General features: G+C 41.0%; 1 protein-coding gene across 8 annotated transcripts in view; it reads left to right on the forward strand.

The window, feature by feature from the left end:
* Positions 1 to 21,189, forward strand: part of CARS2 (cysteinyl-tRNA synthetase 2, mitochondrial) — a 182,224-nt gene that overhangs the window by 146,466 nt on the left and 14,569 nt on the right. For all 8 annotated transcript variants that reach the window (XM_033949063.1, XM_033949069.1, XM_033949070.1 and 5 more), the window contains one exon: positions 8,828 to 8,951. In XM_033949063.1, the coding sequence (XP_033804954.1) occupies positions 8,828 to 8,951 (124 nt within the window). The remainder of the gene's footprint in view (positions 1 to 8,827; positions 8,952 to 21,189) is intronic.

Consider the following 21,189-nt stretch of genomic DNA (forward strand, 5'->3'; position numbering starts at 1 on the left):
ATGAGTATGCATGAGATCTATTTGCATGCACTGCTTTCAATGCATATTCATTGGGGAAATCTTGAAAACCCGACTGGAATACGGCTCTGGAGGACCGGAGTTCCCTACCCCTGTACTAGATTATAATGCTTGTAATCTGATCCATGTGGCCTTGAAAGCTTATGTATGTGCTACATTATCATTGGATAATACTTATGTTTGTTGCAATTTATCATGAAAAACTATATCGAAATATCACTTTATTAAACATGTACATAAGTACGACCTTCTATTATCAACAGATGAATTCTAGAAAACTTGTAGGTAAATCCTCGGAAGAAATCTCAATAATTAGGGAGAGTAAAACCAGAAGGTTCAATATGAAAAAGAAGAATAGCAAAGATTTGCAAAGGATTTGAAAGTAAAGATGTTAAAAGATTTTAGGATAATTTTACTTTATCAACCCTCAGACCGACACAGAATGGATGGGTTTACGCTCCTCTGCCAGCAAGTAGAGACTGAAACATTGACTTTTGGCTACAGTAGAAGTGGGCTGTGCAGTTTCATCTTCAATCGGTCTGTTCTCAGTCTCCAGCAGGTGGAGTGGTAAGCTTGTGCAGTCTGTGCTGAGGTTTGTTAGGGCCTGTTGGATTTGATTAGTGAATATTTCTTATCCCTTTTGCTGTCCGGACAGAGCTTGGGGGACCCTCTCGAGAGTCCTGCTGATCTCAAGGGTGCCACACTCAAAAGGGTCAAGTCCCTCCCCCCATTTCCCGCACCTCCCCTTATGTTTTTGCTTTAGAGGAGCCTCAACTGTATGCCCGGCCTAGCCGCCTGTTAGGCACAGACTACAGTTTAGAGAGCCAGTGGAGTCTGCTCTCTTGATACAGCTGGTGAGCTGTGAGAAGATGTATTAAAAAAAAAAGAGTAAGAAATAAATGCATAAAAAGGGCCTGAGGCTGCCGTTTTTATATGGCATTGTTGTTCGTGGGTCTTCGGTGCGTTCGTTATGAGCACTTCTAATAAGCAGAAAAAGTGCATTTTTTGTGAGCACCGAGTGGTGGATGCAGTCAGCATGTGCACGAAATGTTCCAGCCGCCTTGAGGGAGAACCATCATTAGCTTCGGGTGTCGGTGTGCAGGGCTCCCCTTCGCGTATGCACCGCTCATCAGCAGGGGGCAATGGAGACACCTGGGCTTCCCCTGCTGTTCACGCTGGGGTTTCCTCACCTGCCGGGAGTATTTGTATACAGTGGAGACATTGTATATGCAAATTTGCCATATGCATATTCATTGACAAGATCCTGAAAACCTCACTGGTTTCAAGGTTAGTTTTGGGAAGCCCTGGAAAGTGAAGTTACTTACTTGTAACAGGAGTTCTAGGTAGACAATAGGGGAATAGAGCCACACTTGGGCAATATCATTGTTGCCTAAATACAAACTTTCGCTATCTAGTTATGCTCATGGGTGCCGAGCTTGACACCTTCTTCTTCATTCCATACTATAGCTTAAATGTTGATGTGACTTGAGGGTTTGCAAGTGGGAATATGTGGATCTACTATCCTGTTGTCTCTGTGGACAACACTCTCATTCTCCTTGTCTGCTCACAATCTCGGGGTTATCTTTGACTCCTTTCTCTCCTCCTCCGCCCAGATACAGCAGATTGCCAAAACTTGCCCCTTCTTCCTCTATAATATTACCAAAATCCTACCTTTCCTCTCCGAGCACACTACCAAAACACTTATCCACACCCTCATCAACTCACGCTTAGGTTACTGCAACTCGTTACTTTCAGGTATTCTGCCATCTTTCTCCCCTTCAATCTGTCCAGAATTCAGCTGCACGACACACATTCCATGAGAGCCGCTGTGCTCACATTACCCTTCAAAAGTCACTTCATTAGCTTCCCATCCTTTTTCAAATACAATTCAAACTTCTTTTACTGTCTTACAAGTGCATTCACTCGGCTGCTCCTCTTTATCTGTCTTCACTTCTCTCCTGCTATGTTCCCCCCTGCGAGTTGCACTCAACTAGTAAGTCCCTCCTATCTGGCAGTGCTCAAGTCCAAGTTAAAAGCTCACCTCTTTGAGGCTGTTTTCGACTCCTAACTCTCCTCCTTGGGTTCTGCATCCCCTACCCCTCTATGTCATGTCTGTCTGTCCAAGTTAGATTGTAAGCTCCTCTGTTTAATGTAAGCTTCCTCTGTTTAATGTCAAAATGTACAGTGCTGCATATGCCCTTCAGCACTATAGAAGTGTTAAATAGTAGTAGTAGATAGGTGATTTCATTTTCTCAATAGAGAAAGTGGGGAATGGATCCACATTTGGGTGGAATGTTCCCTTTAAGCTACGTGACCATGCAACTTTTGGTAGGAGATTGCACAGCTCCACTGAGCAGTCAGCACACTGGGACTTCCCACTCTGCTCTGCTGCTGCTTTCCCAAACCGACAACAACTGCAACAAACTGAAATCCAACCATTGCAGGACCTTCCTGCACCTACTAGTGGCTGCCAGTCTATCCCCTCTGACATCATTTACTTGTTTCTGGGCAGAGCCGTTAGCCACAGGTCCTGCAATGGCTGTCTTTCAGTTTACTGCTGCTGCTGCTGGTTCAGAAAACCAGCAGCAGTGAGGGGGCAAGAAAATGGATGGAAGTGGGATGGAGGGAGAGAGAGAGAGAAGGGGGCAGAATACTGGATAGAAGTGGGGTGGAGGAAGAGCGAGGGCAGGATACTGGATGGAAGTGGGGTAGAAGGAGAGAGAAATAGGAGCAGATGCTGATGGAAGTTGGGTGGAGAGAGAGAGGGGAGCAGATGCTGGATGGAATTGAGGTTGCGGGAGAAGGGAGAAAGAAGGAGGCAGGATACTTGATGGAAGTAGGAAGAGAGACGGACCGCTGAATGATAGTTGGGAGGAGAGAGAGGGGAACAGATGCTGGATGGAAGTGTGGAGGGGGGGAGAGAGGGGGCAGACACTGAATAGAAGTGAATAGGAGAGAGGGGAAGATGCTGGATGGAAGTGGGGAGGAGAGGGTTCAGATACTGGATGGAAGGGGGTAAAAGAAGTAGTCATATGCTGGATAGAAGAAAGAGAGAAAGAAAAAAAGGCACATGCTGGATGGGGGAAAGAGAATAGAGTTAGTAGGATACTGGAGGGGCGAGGGAAAGAGGTGGCAAGCTATAGGTAGACAGTGAAAAGAGGGAAATTGAGAACTGGATAGTAAGATAGAATTTAATCTAGGTAAAGGCAGAAAATAAATTGAAAGCTGAAAGGAAAAGGAGAAAAGAAAAGCAACAAACAGGAAATCCTGGCAAAAGAGTTAAGAGAAAATGAGGAAAGCATACACCATTGGAAAAAAAGCAAAGGTAGAAAAATAATTTTATTTTCCTTTTAAGATAAAAGTAGTGTGGTAGCTGTGTTAATAAATGTTAATAAATAAAAATGAAAATGAGGTGTTATCTAATTTTAATACTTTTTTGACTAACTTTCAGAGGCCAAATCTACCTTCCTCAAGTTAGAACAGGATACCATAACAGCAGTATACTGTACTGACCTAAGGGAAAGGGTTTTGGCCTTTGAAAGCTAATTGAAAAATGGATTTAGTCCAATGAAATAGTACCATCTTTTCCATTTCTTGTTTTATTTGTATTTGTATTAATTTGTAATTTAGTGATTGGAATATGTAAAATTTTTGAAATTTACATCTGCTATCTTTATATTTTGCAAAGTACAAGGGAATATGGACTACAGTTTCTCTTTCTCTAGTGTTGTACTGTATGCAGAGTCTGGCTTCTTGGGGTTACTTATTCTACGTATGTTGGGTGAGGTTAAAGAGATATGGCTTTCTGTTAGCATTGACTGTAGGATTAATCTGTACTAATCTCGCTTGTTTAGTTTTCCATTCAGGGTCGATGTTCTAGTGCCCACTGTAGTATTGTCTTTTCCTAAGTAGGTCCTTGTTGTTTGACTTTTGGGAGTTACTGCTATTATTACGGTATGTTGCAATTGCTCTGTACGTCCTGAGTGACATATGTAGTGTTTTGTATATGTAGTGTTTTGTATTACTTCACATTTGATTGATTTTACACCAGACCTTTTTCAGTAATAACTGAAGACAAGTTACCTTCAGGTACAGTAGGTATTTTTCTGTCCCTGGAGGACTTACAATTTAAGTTTTGTATTTACGACAATGGAGGGTTATGTGACATGTTAGTAATCTGTCACCAAATCCAATTTCTAAATCATTAAATTTCTAAATCATTTGGCTAAACTCCAAGATTAAAGTTGGCGGATTTAAAATCGTTTGGAAGCATTGGATTATTGCAGGTATATGGACTTTAAATGATGTTATAAATGGTTCACTGCTTATTTTTTCACAGTTGCAACATAAATATGGTTTAAATAAATCACAAAATTTTAAGTGGCTGCAATTGAAGCAGGCTATTCAGGAAGGGGTCCCTGAATGGAAAGATCTTAATACTCAGTATAGTTTGGAATTCCTATGCTTTCAGGCGGATTTCTTGGGTCACCAAGCCGCACAGTGGTATAAATTGTTGTATGGATATTTGAATAAAAAGCACAAAACTGGTCTTAGGGATATTTGGAACATTGAGATTGGGTATCAAATTTCTGCTTCTCAATGGCCACAATTTTGGTCTTGGAGAATAAAAACTACAAGGTCAGCATCTATGAGACAAACTTGGTTCTTTTTGTTGCAAAGAGCTTTTTGGACCCCAGTACGTTTGCAGAAGTTGGATAGCTCTAGGTCTAATAGATGCTGGCATTGTAATTTAGATGCTGGGACTTTAGATCATTTACTTTTTTTTCTGTTAATTTGGTCCCAAATTAATTCATTGTTAGAAAATCATGTTGCCCTATCTTATGATACTATTTTATTTGGTACATCTATGAGATTAAAGAGTCAAATTTCAGCAAATAACAATAAACTTTTGCTAATACTGACGAGGATTGCCATTCAACATATTACTGGAAATTGGAAGGATTATACTAAACTTAATTATACCTTTTGGTGGAATTCAGTCTGTCATATTTATAAAATGGAGAGAGTGCTTGCTATACAGCAAGGAAATTATAACACTTTTAAAAAGATTTGGGGGCCATTGATTACATATTCTAATGACTAGACACTTTAAACACCTTTTTATTATATAGGAATATGATTAGTGTGGGATTGGGATGTATGATATATGTTTTAATTGGTTGATTCCTAATGGAAGGGATGGGGAGGGAGGGTTTCCTTTTTTATGATTTTGAGAATAATATATAAGAATATCAAGTGATTTGTAAGAATTCTCTGATTAAATATTGTACACTTGTAAGATTTGAAAATGAATAAAGATTTTTTTTTTTAAAAAAGAAGCATCAGTGGGAATTGAACCCTGGCTTCCCTGATTCTTAGCCTGATGCACTAACCATTAGGTACAGCTAACACAGATACCTAATGTTTGGTAACTCAACAGAAAATTAAGGGTTAGCAGAGCTGAAGTCTAGTGGCCATTTGACAACCTACCTAAACATTAAAAGATAAATTATTTTATAGTTGCCATTGCCAATAACCTCGGTATTTCTCTTACAGTACTGCTGAACTTTACTGTTCACATGGCCAACAGGAAGATGCTAGACTGGGGAGCTAGGGCTGAGTGAGAGCCAAATGATAAAGTACCTGCATATATTTCCAGAATATTGTAAATACTATTCTGTTCAATATGTTGTATCATTTTGCTGTGCATTATTTTTATTTTTGGTACATAATTCCCTGGAGTATATATCATATGTATAATACTATCAGTAACAGAGGTATTAGGGGAGGCTGCTGGTAGATAGTGAAGGATTTTTTCCTGCTATATTCAAAAGCGCCCCTACTGTCCGCACCCCCATTTTTTAAAGAGTGGTGCTCATACAAGGAGAGCATTATTCCTTTTTAAGTTCTGCTAAACATCCAATATCTGAGTAACATTCAGAGTAGCTATAAAGTACAGGTGAACAAGTAGGGAAAGCATGCAGAGTAAGGTTCATTTTAATCTCGTGGTGTGTGTATCTGTAAGAAGTGCTCACAAGGTAATGTCTTGGAAAATTTCGCTCATGTCAACTCGGAGCTAGATGCACTGAACAGGATTGGTAAGACCGCGTGGGTCTGCAGCGATCCAATTTTTAACCAATTCTAAAAGAGCTATTGATGCACTAACAAGTTTGCATGCAAATGATTTGCATGGATGTTCACTGTAATCCCTGTTTCTCCTGTCTGATGGATTGCTTTGAGAACAACTCACACATGTGCGCAGAATGGTCCAGTTGATACAGCGACACTGTACGCAAGCGCCAGGTTTGCTACGTCAGTTGTAGGTGTGGTTTATTGTAGCGCATCACATGCATAAATCATTGGCACACTTCGAAGGTGTCAGCTGTAAAGCATTGTTGTCACAAAGTGCTATTTAATACAGCCGTTAGAGATTTTCCTTCTTTTGGTGCTATTGGAAGGAGCTTTTGGAGCTGTTGGAAGCAGTTCTTGGAAAGGAAAAGCAAACAGGCAGCATTACAGAAGTTTTATGTTTTTTTTTTCTTTTCTGGCTGACTTCTGGCTGTTAACGGGAATGCATAAGATGCACCTTCAACACATGTGCTCACAACGCACATATAACACACATGATCATGACCCTGCTGTTGTAAAAACTAATGGACGCGTTAGCATTTACAGCTCACTAAATCGTCTAGCGTGCCTTAGTAAAAGGACCCCTAACTATTTTTCCTGCGGCCCTCCAAGTACTTACAAATTCAAAATGTGGCCTTGCAAAGGGTTTGAGGTATAGTGGGTTTTGGGGGTCTCATCATTACCTATAAGGGAATTCTGGTGAGATGTTTATCTGGCACCCTTTTTGTGACGTTCACAGCTGTGCCCTGTAAGATTCCCCACTGCTCTGTTGCCATGTCTGGGTGGCCAGTCCATCACAATGCTGACGTCCAAAAGGTCTTGTTCTGGACGTTTTAGACTTGGGACAAATTTTTGGTCGAGAATGTGATATAAAAATAGACATAGTGGCGGTCTGGACAATAGAGGATTTTCAAAAAGAAAACATATTTTAGACATACTTTTTGAGAATGGATATTTTGCCGCTGCCGACTTTGGGCGACTATTGCCCTACATCCAAATCGGACTTAGATGTTTCTTTTGATTATGCCCTTCTAAAGCTTTCTGAGATAGTTAGCACATGATCTTAGATGAAATGGTAGTTTTAACTAACTGATTTTAAATAGAAAGAGAGAGTTGTCTTGCCAGTTTAAGATTCTTAAACATTAGGAGTTTTGGCTGAAAAAGATTAGGAGTTTGATAATGTAACAGAATTGCTAAATCTGATATATAAGCAGGTGCATCATCTGTTAGAATTTTGAAGATTGTAATGCCTAATTTAAACTGAATCCTAGAGCTATAGGTAACCAATGAAGTTGGCAAAAATGACTTAGGTGAATCAAATTTTCTTGTACCAAAAATTAGTCTAATTGCTGAATTCTATACTAATTGTAAACAATTAGAGATTTGGAGCAAAAAAATAGAATGAGGTTACAGTAATCTAGTCTTGAAATTATTAGAGATTGTATTATAATTCAGAAAACCTCTAAATTGAAAGTATTTTCTTACAGTTCTTAGTTTCCTTGCTAAAATAAAGCTTGTTTGATGATAGATTGAACATGACATCATATTATAAGTAAATCAACTTCAGCCTCCAAAATTTTAGAGTGAAGATCTAAAAAAAAAAAAAAGCTCCTTATCTAAAATTATTGTTTTAGTGTATCTGCGCTCTTTTTCAGAGTCGTGCCATAAAAATTTTGTTGTACTCTTAAGTGAAATCCACTTATCTATTATGTTAACACATGTCACTATGAAGGTCACTTTAGGAGAGACTACTCAGGAAATCTTAGTTTATAAAGATTTGCTTTTTTATTTGCTTTATGCAATGTGGTGGTCATACACATTCACCCCCGAACTCTATATATGACTTTCAGTTGCATGTGTGCCCAATTTGCATGTGCAATTTAATTAAATAACAATTGGGTGCCAATCTTATTGGCACTAATTGGCATTACCTAAAATTTACACACACTTTTAGGTGCTGGGATCCTCCGTGGCTCCAATTTATGATTGCTGTAGCATGTTATAGAATAACAGGAATCTGCACCTCATTTAGGTGCAGGGAGTTACCTCATGTCATAAAGTTAGACACGGATCCCAGAGCGAAACGCTATTCTATAAACAGTGCTTAACTTTGAGTGCCATTTATAGAATAGGCTTTGCGTGGGTTTTTTCAGCACCATATATAGAATTTGGTCTTTTAAGACCACACTGTTTAATTAGCAAGGCATCACTGTACAAGATGAATTATATTTTGACGTTCACATGCCTTCTGTTGTCTGTTTTTGCATGGATCTTGGTGACATTAATATCCCTGTTAGAGGCAACCTTCCCTTTGCATCTTTGTAACTGAAAACAAATAGAGCTAAGTTTGGAAGGCAGGTTGAAGCCCAACTCAAGAATGTATCTAGTGGCTGGCAAAAGAGGACTAATCATAGTTGCAGAAAATGTGCTTTTCTGAATGAAAGTACCACTGGGGAGCTTAGTGTGTAAATAAGATCTCATTGAAGAAAGACAGTGACGAGACCTGTTAAAGAAGGATAAACTGGTTTATGAAGTAAAACAAAAATATGAGGATATAAATAAAAAGGAATAGCAAATTGATATGATTTAATTTGGATAGTATAAAATTGCTTATTTTGAATCTAATAGCTTAAAGGCTAATTAAGTCGCATTTCCTTGCCTTTTTTTTCTTTCCTCAAAGACTTGCCCACACAAGAGTAAGCATGAAGGCTGCATTTGCAGATGATTTTGACACTCCAAGAGCTGTTGATGCAATTATGGATCTCATTCACCATGGCAACACACAGCTTAAGGCTGTTACTAAGGTAACTCATTAGGATATATAACTACAAAAAAGGCAGCTGTCCAGTGACGTTACAGAATGATAGATCAGACTAGTCTTTGTTTTTTCATGAAAAAATTTAAAAATTGGTTTTTCCCATTACAAGCATAGCAAGTCTTAAGTTATATTCTTTTACATAAAGCATGCAGTAGAACTTTTATAAGTTATAGCACATAAGAGATTCTCAACCTTGCATCCATCTAACGCTCTCTATTACCTAGGTGCATGTAACGTAACAAGAAACTCAAAAAACAAAAAAGTATAAGAAAGGCACATACACCCAACATGACTTTCTAATTATAAAAAAATAATAATATTTTGTAAGGCAATTATTTTCAGTACATGTTCATTTATGTTTAAAACAAAAAAACAACACAAGAAGACTAGGAAAAAACTCCAGAATCCAAATCAAATAAACCAACACAGTGGAGAAGATGTTGGTGTGCAATTTTATTCAACAAATCATCAGATCTTGTGCAATGGCTCAACACACACGTGTTTTGGCCTGTGGCCTGCCTCAGGAACCTTTCTTGAATAAATGAAAAATAAAAGATGTAATTTTGCTTAATACACAGCGCTCGGCAATGCAAACTTGTGAAGTGCCCTAACTGTACACCCAAGTTCATATTGCCGAGCACTGTATATTAAGCAAGATTACATCTTTTATTTTTCGTTTATTCAATAAAGGCTCTTGAGGCAGGCCATAGGCTGAAATACGTGCATGTTGTGCCATCGCACAAGATCTGATGATTTGTTGAATAAAATTGCACACCAACATCTTCTCCACTATGTTCATTTATGTTTAAATGGTGTACTGTATGATTTAACTTTTATTTAGTTCTTATAAAGTCCAGGTCTTTGTGATTTATTTACATAGTTCTTTCTCCCTTGGAGCTCTCTGTTCAGGCTGAATTTTGTTGAAGCTCTCCATTGTCTTCGGAATAACTATACTGAAGTTGCAGATACAATGAAAAATTGGTGTTGCTCAATTGAAGAGTTTAGTTTGTGTGACTAATTTTAAAATCTGTTTTCTGAAAAATTATAGACAGCGAGGGAGGTAGTCTAAAGCAGTGTTCTTCAACCTTTTGACACCTATGGACCGACGGAAATAAAATAAATATTTTGTGGACTGGCACCGGTCCACGGACCGGCATTTGAAGAACACTGGGTTAAGTCGTGCCCATCTCCACTCAATCTCTGCCCCAGACTCTGCCCCCATAATAGTACTAATTGTAACACCATTTTTTCCATTCATTTCATATATATACACACAATATAATTGTATTAACAACACATAATGGTTAACCACAAAATTAAAATACACAAAGCACACTGTATGCTTTTTAACATTCATTCCTACCAGAAATCAGATAACCCCATTCAAATGCAGGACCAAAAACTAAAAATACTAATATTTACAAACAAACCCTAAGATGCAAGACTCTGCAAGCAGTACAACCCCAGAGAAAAAGAAACAAATGCATTTCTTCCTGAACAGACAAATCAATCATTAGATTAAAAAATAAAAGCATTTCCCCTACCGTTGTTGTCTCTCTCCCTCCATGTGCCTTGCCTTCTGGCCTGCCCCCCGGTGTTACCTTTGGGCCGGTCCACTGTGCGATCAATGCGGCGTCTTCGGGCCGGCTCCCCTGAGTGCTGCATTGCACAAAGCTGTGGGCAGCAGCTCCTCGCGCGTGTCCCGTGCCTCATCTGGAAGCCTTCCCTCTGATGTTGCGACATCAGAGAGAAGGCTTCCGGTTCAGGCGCAGGATGCGCATAGGAGCCTTTTCCCACGGTTTTGTGCACTGCAACACTCAGGGAGCTGGCCCGAAGATGCTGCGTTGATCACACTGTGGACCGGCGGCTGAAGAAGGCTGTCTTGGGCCCAATGGACATGCTGGCCCTGTGGACCGGCAGAAAATTTCTGTGGACCGGCACTGGTCCACGGACTGCCAGTTGAAGAACACTGGTCTAAAGAAAAGCTACCAAAATTATGTAGAGTCTGCAACGAAAGCATTAACTATAATCTGAGGGCTAGATGTGTCCCTTGGAGCTCAATTTTCTGGCTCACCATCCTTTTCCTGCCTGCATCTGAATCTGGTCTATGAAATATATTTGTTTTGTTTCATGCATGACAGCAACAAAAACAGCAAAACTGGCAGGGTTCTTGGGCCTTATCAAGAAGAAGGAAGCTACCAGGAAAAATGCATGAAACTATTACAAAGAACAAAATTGTTGAACATATTGGTAGTTGGGGTTTAATGTGAAAAAAGCCAGCATGGATTTGGCCAAGGAAAGTTTTTTTTCAGCATTCTGCTACATTTCTTTTGAAGGGGAGAATAAATTTGTAGAAAAGGGTGATCTAATTGATACAGTGTGTCTAGATTTTCAGAAAGTGTTTGACAGTCACTCATGAGAGACTCCTGAGAAAATTGGTAAGTCATAGGACAGGATAAAATCACTCTTCCCTTTAAGTTGAGCAGAATTCTTCCACCTCCATCAGTGGTCTCAAACTCAAACCTTTTGCAGGGCCACATTTTGGATTTGTAGGTACTTGGAGGGCCGCAGAAAAAATAGTTAATGTCGTATTAAAGAAATGACAATTTTGCATGAGGTAAAACTCTTTATAGTTTATAAATTTTTCCTTTAACTGTTAAAGGAAATATTTATAAACTATAAAGAGTTTTACCTCATGCAAAATTGTCATTTCTTTAATACGACATTAACTATTTTTTCTGCAGGCCTCCAAATACCCTATTTTTTTCTGCAGCCCTCACAGTTAAAGTTTAACATATTTCTTTTCTCAGAGCTGACACGTTTCAATCACTATATTGAAAATAAAATCATTTTCCCTACCTTTGTTGTCTGGTGACTTCATTTTTCTGTGCTTTTAACTATGTTTCCAGGGCCTTTTTGTCCTTTCACTGTTTTTCTCTCCGTCTTCACGTTCTGCCTTGCATCCATCTTTGTGAAATTAGAAAAACTGACTAAAATAAACAATTATCTCAAGGGAGTGATCCTATGTTTTAAATGCGCTCAGAGAAGTGAAACTCTGAAGAGGGAGGAGGTAACCCCCTCTTGGAACAAGAGTTTACCATCCAGTCATAGCATACTTGATATTTAAGAATCACTCTCTGAGATATAATAGACACTTTTATAGTCTTGAATGTTTATGAAAATCCAATCTTGTTGATTTGTATAAATGTATTTGCATTTGAAAGATCACTGGAACATTGATTAAACCTCAGTTATCTTTAGAGGAATAATGCTATAGGGTCCCAATGCGGCCCCGTTTCGACATCTGCTTCAGGAGACCCAGTTTTAGATTCACATCACTCTCATTCAACAATTGAAGGCTGACAAAAAACTGAGTGAACTTTGGTGAGCAATCAATAATCACGGACATCTAAGTTTTTTGTGGCATAGGAAGTTGCAAGTCAGCTGACGCCGGAGCTTCTCTTCATGCCCAGTTTTCAGATCACACCGGCGTCAGCTGATTTGCAATTGCCTGCTGCCGTCGCGTATGTCGGGACTTCTGCCTTCACGTATCTGGCAGATACACGAAGGCAGAAGTTCTGGTATACGCGAAGGCAGCAGGCAGTTGCAAGTTTGGGTACTAGACCGCGGGCCGCAAAATAGCAGCTGGGGGGCCGCATGTGGCCCGTGGGCTGCGAGTTTGAGACCGCTGACCTACACTATCACATTTCATAGAAACATAGAAGATGACGGCAGATAAGGGCCATAGCCCATCAGGTCTGCCCACTCTACTGACCCACCCCCAAGTCTACTATCCTAGGGATCCCACTCCTGGTGACAGGTTCCCTTGGCTTAATCCTCTAAGGCAGGGGTGTCGAACTCAATCAGAGAAGGGGCCAAAATCTAAAATCCAGCCTAAATCGCGGGCCGAATGGTTTACTGAACAGTCATAAACTGACAATGTTAACCAGAAATGTGAATTTAAAATGAGTGGAACAATCTTTTCCTTAACAGTGCTGTTACCAACTCACATGGTATCAAGCAAAACAGTAATATTGGAATGTACCTAAAATGCTCATTGTTTTGTTTTCTGGCTAGATGTCTGACACCGTTTTCCCCGTATCAATGAGTCAATGTTCGGTTTTATTTCTTGGGCTGTAGCAACCCGCAAAACAGCATGGAGGTTGTCATCGGTAATGCGTGATCTGTGCTTGTTTTTGTTCAGATTCATTATTGAAAACATCTGTTCACAAAGATAGGTGCTCCCGAACATGGATAGAATACGGGCAGCATGAAGTCGGAGCTCTGGCATTGAGTCAGGGGGCAGTAGAGGGTAGAAGTCCTCAATTTCAACATCCTGAAACCTTGATTTCAGGCCACTGTCAGACTGAAGCTCGATTATCTCCATCTGAAGGTGATGGGGCACATTGTTGACATCAACTGTAAAAGGATTGGCAAAGATGTCAAAGCCTGAGTGCTGTGTTCTAAAGTCAGAGAAGCGCCGCTCAAATTCACTTAGTAAACGGCTAACTTTGGTAGCCAGCCGACTGCAAGGAAAAGTACCAGAAATATGGTTGAGATACTCAAACAAACGGGAAAGTGGGCAAGATTGCCCTGTTCCAGTTGGGACTTCCATAGTTGAAGTTTACGCTGGAATGCTGTGATCATGTCAGACATCTTCGTGATGACTTGTTTGCGTCTCTGCAGCTTCAGATTCAGTTGAGCGAGATGCTCGCATATGTCACACATCATAGCAAAATCACATAGCCAGGCGGGATCCGACAGTTCAGGCAAGGGCTTTCCTTTACTTTCCATGAAAAGAGCAATTTGTTCTCTGAGCTCAAAAAATCTTTTGAGGACTGCGCTCTTGCTCAGCCATCTTACTTCTGTGTTGTATGGCACGTCTCCATGCTCTGCACCCACCTCCTGTAAAAACTGCTGGAACTGGCGATGATTCAGGCCACGTGCCCTTATAAAGTTAATAGTTTTAATGACTGTGGTCATTATGTCATTCATGTCCAGAACTTTTCCACACATAGCCTCTTGGTGGATAATGCAATGATAAGTAATCAAGGGTGTGTGGCAGTGACTTTTTTGCATTCTTTCCTTCATTAGTCCAACCAAGCCTTTCTTTTCTCCGCACATTGAAGGTGCGCCATCGGTGGTTAGCCCCACCAACTTTTCCCAGGGTAATTTAAAATTATTTATAGATTTCTCCACAGCCTCAAATATATCTCTACCAGTCGTCGTCCCATGCATGGCAGCTACATCCAAAAGTTCCTCAGTGACAGAGAGGTCGGTCTTCGTAGCACGTATAAAGATGGACAGCTGCGCTGTATCAGTGTTGTCTGTGCTTTCATCGATAGCAAGTGAAAAAGCGAGATAACTGCATGCCTGTTCGGCCAGCTGTGATGATAGATTTCCTGAGAGTTCTTGAACTCTGTCTGCAATGGTGTTTCTTGACAAACTGACAGTTTGAAAACTCTGTATCTGGTTTTTTTTACATAGTTCCCCCCCCCCCGACGTCCGATTCACCCCAAGCAGGACCGCTCGCACGCACCTGCACCCCCACACCGAAGGACCGCCGACTCCCCGACTCCCAACACGATAGGGGCAAGAGGGAGCTCAAGCCCTCTTGCCCCAGCCAACCGCGGCACCCCCGACACGATCGGGGCAAGAGGGAGCTCAAGCCCTCTTGCCCCCCCGACTCCCCGACACGATCGGGGCAAAAAGGAGCCCAAGCCCTCTTGCCCCGCCGATTCCCCAACTCCCCGACAATATCGGGCCAGGAGGGAGCCCAAGTCCTCCTGGCCCTGGCGACACCCCCCCCCCCGCTAGTTGTTCGGGCCAGGAGGGAGCCCAAACCCTCCTGACCACGGTGACCCCCTACCCCCACCCCGCACTACATTACGGGCAGGAGGGATCCCAGGCCCTCCTGCCCTCGACGCAAACCCCCCTCCCCCCATCGACCCCCCCCCCCCAAGAACCTCTGACCCCCCTGGCTGACCCCCACGACCCCCCCACCCCCCTTCCCCGTACCTTTCTGTAGTTGGCCGGACAGACCGGAGCCAAACCCGCCTGTCCGGCAGGCAGCCAACGATGGAATGAGGCCGGATTGGCCCATCCATCTCAAAGCTCCGCCTACTGGTGGGACCTAAGGCTCCCGGGTCTATTCTGATTGGCCTTGTGTTTGACACATGTGCTCTAAGGGATCCCACATGGGCATCCCATTTGCTCTTAAATTCTTGCACGCTGTTTGCCTCGATCACCTGCACCGGGAGCTCGTTCCAAGGATCAACCACTTTCTCGGTGAAGAAATATTTCCTGGTGTCGCCATGAAATTTCCCACCCCTGATTTTGAGCGGATGCCCTCTTGTGGCTGAGGGTCCTTTGAGAAAGAGAATCTCTTCTTCCATCTCGATACTGCCGGTAATATACTTAAACATCTCGATCATGTCTCCTCTCTCCCTACGTTCCTCGAGTGAGTACAGCCGCAAATTTTTCAGCCTTTCCTCGTACGATAGATCCTTGAGCCCCACGACCATCCGGGTGGCCATCCGTTGCACCGACTCTACTCTCAGCACATCTTTTCGGTAGTGTGGCTCCAGAATTGCACACAGTATTCCAAATGAGGCCTCACCATGGTTCTGTATAATGGCATTATGACTTCAGGCTTCCGGCTGACGAAACTCCTGCGGATGCAACCTAACAACTGTCTTGCCTTAGATGAAGCCTTCTCCACATGATCAGCAGTTTTCATGTCTGCGCTGATGATCACTCCCAAGTCTCGTTCTGTTGAAGTTCTAGCTAAGGTCTCATCGTTCAAGGTGTAAGTTCTGCACGGATTTCTGCTGCCGAGGTGCATGATCTTGCATTTCTTAGCGTTGAAGCCCAGCTGCCAGGTAGTGAGAGACAGGCAAGTTCTGCAGGAATCCAGGGAACTTTCCTGTTCCTAGTGACTGAAAACAGAGCATTGAAGCATCGTCAGGTTTTTTTTTTTCTCAAGGATCTACAGTTTAATAGCACAGTTCAAATTATATCTATATCATAAAGAGGTTTTGGATCAGGTAATAATGGAGTAAGATAAAATACCTCCTGAGGCCAGCATAAGCCTGATAAACATGTAGGTCGATTTCCTATGATCACAGTAATAGCTAACTCCTTTAAGTACATTTAATTGTTGAGTCAGGATATTACAATTAGTAACTACCAGTTGCAAAATAGGAGAAGAAAGCAAAATAACTGTTGTATCATAATTAACATAATTGGTCTTACTCGAGTAAAATCAATCAATGAAAAAGGTTTACATATAAAACTCCAATAAATGAAAAAATATTGAAGCACGCGCCATCCCCCAATGCTAACAGCACGTATAATTTTTGCAGCATGTATAATTTTTTGCAACATATTTAACTCTATACAAAACTCTATGTAACAATATGTTGCCTGTAACCCGCCTAAAACTCTAATGAGGATTATATTAGGCTGGATATAAGATTGCACATAACATAGCATAATATACCCTTAAGACACCCACCATCTTTTATCATGAGGCTGAGCAAAAACTCTTGTTAACAAAAATATTCTGCTCATAGCTCGTAACAAAAAAAATAAATCCCAAATAGAATTCTTAGCGCACTATGAAAGGATGAGGGGCAGTGCTTGGCAGAAAAGCTTGTTTTACATTTTGTTATCCAAAGAGATGTTTAAAAAAATGCAATAATACATAAGAGCAATTGTGAAACAAAACCTGAGGACCTATGCAAGTAGTGATACCTTCAGTTACATGGGGGTGCGTGAGCTAGTAGTTAGAGATCCTCTGCAACCTGAGGTGGTGGGTTCAAACCTCATGCCGCTCCTTGGACCCTGGGCAAGTCCCTTAATCCCCCATTGCCCTAGGTACATTAGAGTGAGTTTGAGCCTGTCAGGAGAGATAGGGAAAAAATGCTTAAGTACCTGAATATGATCTGCTTAGAACAGGGGTGGGCAACTCTGGTCCGTGAGGGCCGGAATCCAGTTGGGTTTTCAGGATTTCCCTAATGAATATGCATGAAATCTATTTGCATGCACTGCTTTCAGTTTGTATTCATTGGGGAAATCCTGAAAACCCGACTAGAGCTGCCCATCCCTGGCCTAGAAACTTACTGATAGTGTGGAATAAATGTGTTATAAATAAATACAGGTGTATGTGCTACCTGAAACTTTAAAAAGAATGGATTGATATCTCTCAGTGCTGAAAACTTTTTCAGTTGTTTGTTCTCAAAAATTAAGACTTAATGGGAAAAAGAATAAATTATTGATGTCATATTGGTTCTCCTTTGATAAAGTTGCCCACACATAAGAGAAAGTTCATAATCTTGTAGAACAGGAAACAGAATTTTTTTCTGTGTTGAGTAGCAACCTGAGCAAATACAGATGATCAAAGCAAATTACAGATTATTGAAATCTACCATATAAACGTAGAAACATGAACATAACATAAGAATAGCCTTACTGGATCAAACCAATGGTCCATTTAACCCAGTATCCTGTCTTTAAGGAGGCCAAACCAAGTCAAAAGTACCTGACAAAAACCCAAGTAGTAACAGCATTCCATGCCACTGATCCAGGGCAAGCAGTGGCTTCTCCCAGTCTGTATCAACAGCAGTTTATGGACTTTTCCTCCAGGAACTTGTCCAAACATTTTTTTAAAACCAGCTACATTAATCACTCTTGCCACATCTTCTGTCAACGCATTCCAGAGCTTAACTATTCTCTGAATGAAAAAATATCTCCTCCTATTGGTTTTAAAAGTATTACTCTGTAACTTCGAGTGTCCCCTAGTCTTTGTAAATCTTGATGATGGATCCACTTATACCCATCCTACATCACTAAGGATTTTGAAGGCTTCAGTCATATCTCCAGCCATTTCTTTTCCAAACTGAAGAGCCCTAATTCTTTAGTCTTTCCTCATACGAGAGGAGTTCCATCCCCTTTATCATCTTAGTTGCTCTTCTATGAACCTTCTCTAGTGGCACTATATCTTTTTTGAGATAAAGGAGACTAGAACTGAACGCAATACTGAAGGTGAGGTTGCACTATTGAGCGATACAGAGGCATTATAACATTCTTAGCCTTGTTTACCATCCCTTTTCTAATAATTCCTAGTATCCTGTTTGCTTTCTTGACCGCCACCACATATTGGGTGGAAGGTTTCAGCATATTATCCACAATGACACCCAGATCTTTTTCTTGAGCGCTAACCCTCTAAGTTGGACCCTAGCATCCTGTAACTATGATTTGGATTACTCTTCCCAATGTGCATCACTTTACATTTGTCCACATTAAATTTAGTCTGCCATTTGGGCGCCAAATCTTCCAATTTCCCAAGGTCTTCCTGCCGTTTTTCACAGTTCACATGCGTTTTAACAACTTTGAACAGTTTAATGTCATCTGCACATTTAATCACCTGACCCGTTGTTCCAATTTCCAGATCATTTATAAATAAGTTAAATAGCACCGGTCCCAGTACAGATCCCTGGAACACACCACTATTTACCCTCCTCCATTGAGAAAAATAGCCATTTAACCCTACCCTTTGTTTTCTGTGTGATAACCAATTCTTAATCCACAAATGAACATTGTCTCCTATCCCATAACTCTTTAATTTTCTCAGGAGCCTCTCATGAGGAACTTTATCAAAAGCTTTCTGGAAATCTAGATACACTTCATCAACCGGGTCACCTTTATCCACATGTTTGTTCACACCTTCAAAGAAGTCAAGCAAATTGGTGAGGCAAGACCTCCCTCGGCTGAACCCATGCTGACTCTCTCATTAAATCATGTTTGAGTAATGTTCCACAATTTTATTTTTTATATAAAGGCCATATATAATTGGCCATCCAGTCTGCCCATCTGCAGCATCCACCATCTCCTCCTCTCCCTATGAGATCCCATGTGCCTGTCCCATGCTTTCTTGAATTCAGACACAGTCTCTACCACTTCTTCCAGGAGACTATTCCACACATCTACCACTCTTTCTGTAAAAATGTATTTCCTTAGATTACTCTTGAGCCTATTGCCTCTTAACTTCATCCTGTGCCCTCTCATTCTGGAGCTTCATTTCAATGAGACTTGCCTCATGCACATTTATGTCATGTAGGTATTTAAATGTCTTTATCATATCTCTCCTCTCCTCCAAAGTATACATATTGAGATTTTTAAGTCTGTACTTATACACCTTATGAGGAAGACCTCCGATTATTTTAATAGCCTCTATCCTGACGAAGTAGATTGTAGCCCGGTATAGCCATATCCCACCCATGTGAGTCTGTGAACCAAGTTTCAGATATTGCCACCACATCTAGGTCGGCATTCCTTATTTCAGCCTCCAATTCTAGAATTTTGTTACCTAAACTGTGTGCATTGACATACAAGGCCCTCCACATCTTGTGTTTGCTAAGTCCCTGTGAGGCGTATCCTACCCGAGTCGGTGTGACTCCTAAAGAACTGTTTGCAATGTGGGTACTTACCTTGGACATGGAAGCGGAGTTTCGACTCACCTCATCAGGATAATTCCTTTCTGCACTAATATGTGAATGGGTACCCTCCCCCGACTTACCTAGTTTAAAGCCCTGTGAAGCAGGCGGGCTAGTCGGTGTCCAAAGACGTTCTTACCCCTACTGGTCAGATGGAGTCCGTCTGGTCCCTGAAGTCCTTGTAGCGCTTCCCCATGGTTTAGGAATCTGAAGTTCATATCCCGGTACCATCCCTGTAGCCACTCGTTCGTCCTCTGGATACATTCGTCCTCTAGACCCCGCCCTGTCATTTATTTCCTGCACCTTCCTACTGTCTCTTTAAGAATGTTATTCTCCAAGTCTGTCACTTGGAGGCCAATCAGCCTTTTGGCTATGAAGAGTAGTCTATGGCTAGTATATTTGGAGGTACTGTTTGAGTTCCTTTGCTGCTTCTACTAGCATGTTTGTTACTCTGTTTAATTGTTCATAGTTCTTATGTTACCTTGTTTAAGCAGAACAAACTTGTTAAGAGAAGTGATCCCTTACTTTACTTAATTTCGGACGGGCTCTTGCTTGCTTGGGGACTAACCGTAGGTGGCAGTAGAGCTCTCAGTGAAGTAGGAGGGTTACATTAAAAAAACAGAGTGGATTCCTTATGCAAAGGCTCACAGCTATGGGGAAATTACCAGCTTGTCCAGATGACACACCAATCTGCTAGAAAAGATATTAGCAAAGTAAGACCCTAATCTCTCTCTTTTTTGGGGGGAAAGTGAATGTATAGCTAGATAACTACTTTTCCTCTTAACCAGTTCTTATTGATATACACCAAATTTTAGCTTTCCACACACTATATATGAGAGATTCATAAAGACATTTTACTGTCAATTTCTATTAATTACTTGGTTAATCTGAAAATACTAAAAACCTTCATCTGTCCTTAAGATTTTGATGCAATAAATCAGAATATAATGGAGTTCTAACATTATGCATATACCCCCAGATTCTATATATGATGCCCTAATTTGTGTTCCTAAATTTGAGCATGTGCCCAAAATGTACACCCAAGTTACTTGATTAACGGGCCCTTAACCAGTAATAATCAGGTACTAATAACCAATTATTGCACTTAATTGGTATTTGTCAGGAAATGCATAAGCATCTGCTATTCTAAAAGCGTGGTGTCTCTGTGGAGCAAATCTGAAAAGGGAATGTGGTCGGGGGTGTTCTAAAAAGTTATGCATGCAAATCGGAATACTATCTTAAGCGTGCCTAACTTGTACATCAGCATTTACACCTGATGTTAGCAGGCACCATTTACTGAATCTAGCCCTTAATTCATTACTCAACAAGCATTACATAATTTACAAACTTGAGTTATTACCAAATGTGCACACACACACACAAAATATGCTAATATACTCATGGCAAAATAATTGTAGCAACTCATTGAAACAATTATTGATTTTTAAATCTAAGATGTTACTCCTTGCTAGAGTTAAGTGCCCAAAGCTTTTCATAATTATTACAGTGCAATAAGTGAGACATTCTAGACAACAGGGTTATTTCCCCATACTCGCATGGACTGCAGAAGGAATCCACTCTGGATTTTTCACTCCGCCTCCAGTGTATTTCACAGATCAGCTTAGCACCTTCTAGCAGTCTTTCCTTCTGCACGCATGGCTGCAGCTGTGTGTGTTCTGCTCTCATTTGTATTATTTTACTTCAACATAATTTTATCCCCTTCAGTGG

The sequence above is a fragment of the Geotrypetes seraphini genome, chromosome 6, assembly GCF_902459505.1.
Source record: "Geotrypetes seraphini chromosome 6, aGeoSer1.1, whole genome shotgun sequence".
Taxonomy (NCBI): domain Eukaryota; kingdom Metazoa; phylum Chordata; class Amphibia; order Gymnophiona; family Dermophiidae; genus Geotrypetes; species Geotrypetes seraphini.